Below are 5,635 nucleotides of genomic sequence, written 5' to 3'. Positions count from 1 at the left end.
TGGCCAACCAGGAGGGAGTCCAGCTGGTAGGGCAGGTGTAGCTACTGGACACAGGGACACCTGTGAGCTACTGGGAGCCACATTCTGGTCTCTGTCCCCAGGCCTGCCCGGCAGCTGGGATCCAGGTGCCCTAGGGATCAGCACACAACAGGGTCTGGGCTGAGCAGGAGGCCATGACCTCAAGGAGACTCCACTCGGCCCTCTCCTGGCTCCTGCCTAGTCTCACCTATCCTTCCTGAGGGGCTCCAGGGCCCGGATCCAGGCCCCTTACAGCTGCTCGGGCTCCAGCCTGGAAAGATGTATAGCCTCTGGAGCATCTGGACTTGTTGGGGCTGGAGGGAGGGCCAGCCACCGACAGGGCCTCGGCTGGGGAGGATGCGGGCCTTGTGGGGGTGAGGATGGGGCCGGTACTCGGTCCCGGGGTCACGGCTCATGTATACAAAGGGCTGAAATCACTGAGTGCCCGGGGGGCGCCCAGTTAAGTAGCCCCCTGACACTTGGTCTTCCTGGAGGTGGCCCCAGGCCTCCCCGGCCGCTTCCCACCCTCTGACTCTGCCCAGGGCTGCAGCCAGGCCCAGGCTGGACCTCTGTCCAAGGTCCTGCCAGGAAGACAAGGCAGAAGGAGGAAAGGAGAAGGGGAAGGGGCGGACCGACTTCTCCCTGCCCTGAGTTGGCCTCCACTGCTGCCTGCAGGAGCCCTGGCCCAGCCATGCCCCAGGGTCCATGCACCTGGACCCTGGGGTAGATTCTGCGGTCCAGGCCAGCTGGGTGGGGGTGGGTGTATTCCCTGGACTTCGTGTCCCCAGATGTCCAACCCACCTGGCCTTGTACCCTGAGCTCTGCCTGGCTGGGGCAGGCATGGTTCTGGGGCTCAGGAGAGGTTCGGGTCCCGGAACAGTTGGCGGAGGCGGGAACATGGGGGACCAGCCAGGTGGGGAGCGATTGGATCCATGCACGTCAGCATCGCGTCTGGATCATCTACAGGTGCTGAGTGCAGGTCCCTGGGCACACCTGGCCACGACACAGACCTGGCCGGCCCTGGGGAGGGAGGCCTGTGTACCCGGGGCACCTCCCCTCCATCTACCCCTGGAGGACAGCCTGGGTCAAGGCCACGCTGATGCACTTCCCCGTCTGACCCTCAGGGACAGTGGGGACACTGAGGTCAGGAGAGGAAAGGACTGGCCCAGGACAAGTGAGGTGTGCGGCGTCCGAGGAGCAGGGCTGGTCTCCAGTCCTAGGCCAGCCTCTATCCCCCCATGGGGTTCTCCCTGGGAATGAGAGCCCCTGAGATGCTCGGGGGTCCCTATCCACCCCATCTTTGTGAGGCTGTGACCACTGGGCATCTCCAGACAGGCGGGTGCACACACACACACACACACACACACACACTTGGACTGCCCCGCTGGGGGTCAGAGGGGAGTCCACACTGGGAGGGGGTGGGTAACGTGGGGGAAAGAAGAGAAAGGCTGGAGGCAGTGGGGCCATGGGCAGGGACATCAGGATTCTTGGCAATAGCCCGGGACCCACAGCATGGGGAGGGGAGATGTGCCGGCTGAGGGCCGGGGGGTCCGCAAGATGTCCAGGGGCATTGGCGGGAACTAGGGGAGGACGGGGTCTGGGGTCCTGTGTCCACCACACTGGGCACCTGGAAGTAGGAAGTGTGGACGGGGCTACGGCACAGAAGGACTCAGCGTCCTCCTCCGTAAATTGGGCTGCGTAGACAGTGTCCCCAGGGTCCCACAGGTTCATAGACGAGTCTGTGTCCCGGGATCTTCATCCCTGACCCTCTGTTCTCCCCTCCTGGGAAAATGCTTCCTACTCCCTCAAGGTCCTTCTGAGCAGAGGGCAGCCTGGGGGCTTGGAGGACCGAGGTCCTGGGTTTGCAGCACGTGGCCGAGCAGTGGACCCTGGTGTGAGGACCGAGGTCAAAACCCTCCTTGTTGGCGCCTCGGGTCCTCATTAGGAAGTGGTTCCCCAGGCAGTGCCCTGCCTGGGGTGAGGAGGCCTCGTGAGGGAGCTGAGCACCGGGCCGGGGAAGGGCCACGGGCCACAAGGGAGGCTTCTGAGGGTCGTCGCCTGGACCCTGGAGCCCACAGGCCCTGCTCCTGTGAGACACACAGAGACAGACCGAGTCCGAGGCAGACACAGAGAATGGACCCCAGAGAGAGGAAACCAGAAATTCCATGAATCGGCCTGGAAGTGACAGCCCGTCATCGTCTTCTAGCCCTTAGAACGCGGTCACACGGGCCGTCCACCCGGAAGGGGAGGGGGTGACACAGGGATGTGTGACCAGGATTCGGGAAGGCTGGGAGCCACAGCCCAGGCGCTGGGACCTGGGCCCAAACGTGATGGAGCCCCTGGAGGGGCGTGTCGGGTGGGCACAGGGTCTGAACGAGCTCACCTCCACCTTCCCCCGGGCCCGGGACCCAGGCAAGAGGGGTGGCTGTGCCTGGACCCGGAGCAGACCCAGGCCCGCGTGAGTGTGTTCCGTGCCAGGCCCACCCCTTCCTCATCTTTCCACGGCCACGTGTGCCCACGAGCTTCATGGGATAGCAGGCACGGGACGAGTCTACAGGTGTCTCCCTGATGGTGTCCCTAGAAGTGGATTCCAGAAGGACCCCACTGTGCAGACGGGGAGACCGGGGGGCCCCGGGAGGCACAGGGTCTGTGCGGGGTCCCGGCACTGGTCAAGAGGAAAACCCAGGTCTGAACCCAGCTCTGTGTCCCCAGAGCTGCCACACCGGCTGCACCAGGCCTCGCGGGGATGTGGCTGGGCTGTGTTGGTGTCACTGTAGGGACAGGGCATGGGGTGGGGGGAGCCCTCCGCAGCCTGGGAGGGGCTCTTGTAGGAGGAGGAAGCTGGGTAAGGGGACCCACCTCTCTGGTCTCAAAGCCCAGTGACCTGGCAGTGACCTCACCTCTCTGGTCACAAAGCCCAGTGACCTGGCAGTGACCTCACCTCTCTGGTCACAAAGCCCAAGTGAAGTCAGAACCCGGGTCACCAGGCACCCACATTGTGGAGACAGCGCCCGACTGGGCTCATTCGTTGGGACACCTTCTCCTGACGAACATGTTCTCCTGTTGTGTGCCCGTGTCCCGCGGCTGCTGGCTCAGGGGAGCCCGTGGCTGCGACGCTCCCCGACCCTGGAGACAGTGGGTCAGGTCGTGCACAGGACGCCTCAGGTCTCTAGCTCGCAGGGAGCCAAAGGTAACCCAGGGAACCCCAGAGAGAGCCGGTCCAGCCCGACACCGCTCTGATCTGACTTGTACGGCCCCTCCCGTGTGTGTGTGTGTGTGTGTGTGTGTGTGGAGGGCCCACGTGAGCAGGTGCAGGCTGATGAAGGGGTCAGATGCCTGGTGGGCGGGCCATGCTCACACCCCAGGTCAAGGCTGGCTGGGAGGGACAGGGTGTGCTGGGGTGGCCCTCTTGTCCCCAAGATTCATCCCGAGCCCTGCAGGTGGATGTCACTGTGTCCCGGGCGCAGGGCTGTGCGCACTCAGGTCTGTGTCGGATCTGGGAGCCGCAGGGGGAGAGGGCGGAAGGACACTGAGGATGGCCGGGCGGGGCTGTGATGCCTCCGGGCCGGCCGCGGGTCACTGTCTTTACAGAAATCAACTGATGAAATCGGGAGGCGACTGTCGGAATCCCGCTTCACCTGCCCTACAGAGGTGTGCGTGTGCCCCGTCGCCCAGGAGGGCCACCCTGGACCCGGGGAGAGAGTGGCCGCACGGAGGTCTCTGGAAGCAGGGCCTGGAGATGGCCTGGGAGGGCCTCCCTCACCGCCCGGGCCCCTCCACAGGGTCCTGGCTCAGCGGTCCTGGGACCAGGACCCGGAGCCCCCGGAGCCCCCGGAGCCTGAGCCCGAGGGTGAGAAGGCTGGGGGTGGGGGATGGGGTGCATGGGGCCCCGGGTGGTGCTGGGCCACCCAGGGAGGAGCCCCCGGGGGCTGGTGTGGGGCCAGGAGCAGAGACTGAGAGCCCCCGGGGCTGCGGACCGCAGGGGGGCAGAGGTCCTGGTGTGGGTTCCTGGCCGCGGCTTCTCGGGAGGCCCTGGGGTGTGTTGTGTGTCTGCAAGGCCCCTGGAGAGGCCGGCGCGGGGGGACCTTCTCTCCTGTCACCCTGAGCCCTTGGAGCCGCTGCAACCATCACTCTGTTTCCTTCTCAAGAGTCCGGGGCAGGAGCGGAAGCCGGTGCGGCTCCAGAGCCCGACCCAACAGCCTCGGGGGCCTCGGCGGCTCTGGAGGCAGGGGTGGCGTCTGGAGCGACTCCTGCAGGGGCCCGGCAGCCAGCAGGTGACCTGGGACCTGTGCCGGGACAGCGGGCGCCTGGGCAGAGTCAGCTGGGTCCTGCTTCTGCTCCTGCTGCTTCCACTGTTCCTGCTTCTGCTCCCAACACCCTTCCTGCCACCACCCTTCTCCCCGCCCCTGCCACCTCTCTTCTCCCTGCCCCTGCCCCCGCCCCCGCCCCCGCCCCTGCCACCGCCCTTGCTCCCACATGGATGCCAGCCACTGATCAAGGGCCTGAGGGCCTACACGGGGTGTTTATTTTATTTCTAATTGTTCCAATCCCCGACCCTGACACCCTACCACAATGTCTCTTCCTCTTCTCCCTTATGCTTTCTCTCCTCTTCTTTTTAGCTGTGACTTTATTTCTTCACTGTTGGCTTATCATCCATATTGATCTTCAATAAAATTTTTATTTACTTTACGTTGTACAATTCCTGCGCACTGGGTACACTCACGACGCTGTGAACCACGCCACAGAATAGTGGTGCAGGGCATCTCAGTCCCGAGGGACACCGTGTACCCGGAGCCCGCCCTCCCCGTTCGTGCCCCCGCCAGGCCCTGGGAACCCCCAGTCCGCTTTCTCTCCGTGTTCCGTTACTTACTCTGGAGGTTTCCTACAAGTGGAATCTCGCCAGAGATACCTTCGGGTCTGCACCGACTTTTCAGACGGGACAGATTCATTTTCGTACTCTGTGGTCGCTTGAAATAGACTGTTTCTCCTTTGATATTGACATCACAATGGATTAATGATTAGGTGGGGAAAAAGAGGCCCCTTCGGTGACAATGGGCACGGTCTCGGGGTGGAGACCCCCGTTTGTGCTGTGACACCACAGCCTGACGCCAGCCAGGACACGGCTGGTCCCCCCGTGGCCCAGACAGAAGCCGGGAGATGCAGAAGGCCGGACGGTCACACCGCAGAGGGGAGAGCATCCCTCACGACCCCTGGGCCAAATAACGCTCCAAAGCCCGTGCGTTCCCCGGGATGGAGACCGGACCCGTCCCAGTCCATGGGAGCAGGCGTCAGAGATGCGGGGCGTGCCGGGGAGGGACTCGGGCAAGTGACCCCCGAGGGAGGCAGCGCTGGGCACCTTCAGACCGGCAGGTTTCTGGTCTGGGCACCGGCAGCCCAGGTGACAACGTGAGGCAGCAGAGGCCCCAGCAGGTCCCCAGCGAGAAGTCCTCGTCCTGCAGGGGACCGGCTGGCCCAGGACTGGGAGAGCCCACACCCTGGGGTCGGCCCTTCCCCGGTCCCCATGCCCGGCCCCAGGCAGGTTGGTCAGCTCTGCTCCCCTGAGTTCAGGGGGGGCGGGCCTTCGGCGGGTGGTGGGGTTCCCCAGGAAGAGGGACCC

General features: G+C 64.6%; 1 protein-coding gene across 1 annotated transcript; it reads left to right on the top strand.

Moving 5' to 3' along the window:
• The first annotated feature begins 3,044 nt into the window (after positions 1 to 3,044).
• On the top strand, positions 3,045 to 4,707 carry LOC125159045 (skin secretory protein xP2-like). The gene is made up of 3 exons (XM_047846835.1): positions 3,045 to 3,208; positions 3,610 to 3,868; positions 4,167 to 4,707. Exons 1-3 carry the CDS (start codon positions 3,071 to 3,073, stop codon positions 4,688 to 4,690), a joined length of 921 nt encoding a protein of 306 aa, XP_047702791.1. The 5' UTR covers positions 3,045 to 3,070; the 3' UTR covers positions 4,691 to 4,707.
• Positions 4,708 to 5,635: the final 928 nt, after the last annotated feature.

The sequence above is a fragment of the Prionailurus viverrinus genome, unplaced genomic scaffold (genome assembly GCF_022837055.1).
Source record: "Prionailurus viverrinus isolate Anna unplaced genomic scaffold, UM_Priviv_1.0 scaffold_42, whole genome shotgun sequence".
NCBI lineage: Eukaryota > Metazoa > Chordata > Mammalia > Carnivora > Felidae > Prionailurus > Prionailurus viverrinus.
Note: the sequence above shows the minus strand (reverse complement) of the source record. Positions and strands in the feature narration are given on the sequence as shown.

Bases quoted from the DNA above. Each gene is read 5' to 3' on its own strand.
- LOC125159045 (XM_047846835.1), top strand. From the start codon at position 3,071: ATGTTCTCCTGTTGTGTGCCCGTGTCCCGCGGCTGCTGGCTCAGGGGA. The intron at 3,209-3,609 runs GTAACCCAGGGA...CTGTCTTTACAG, and splicing joins TAGCTCGCAGGGAGCCAAAG to AAATCAACTGATGAAATCGG. The intron at 3,869-4,166 runs GTGAGAAGGCTG...TTCCTTCTCAAG, and splicing joins CCCGGAGCCTGAGCCCGAGG to AGTCCGGGGCAGGAGCGGAA.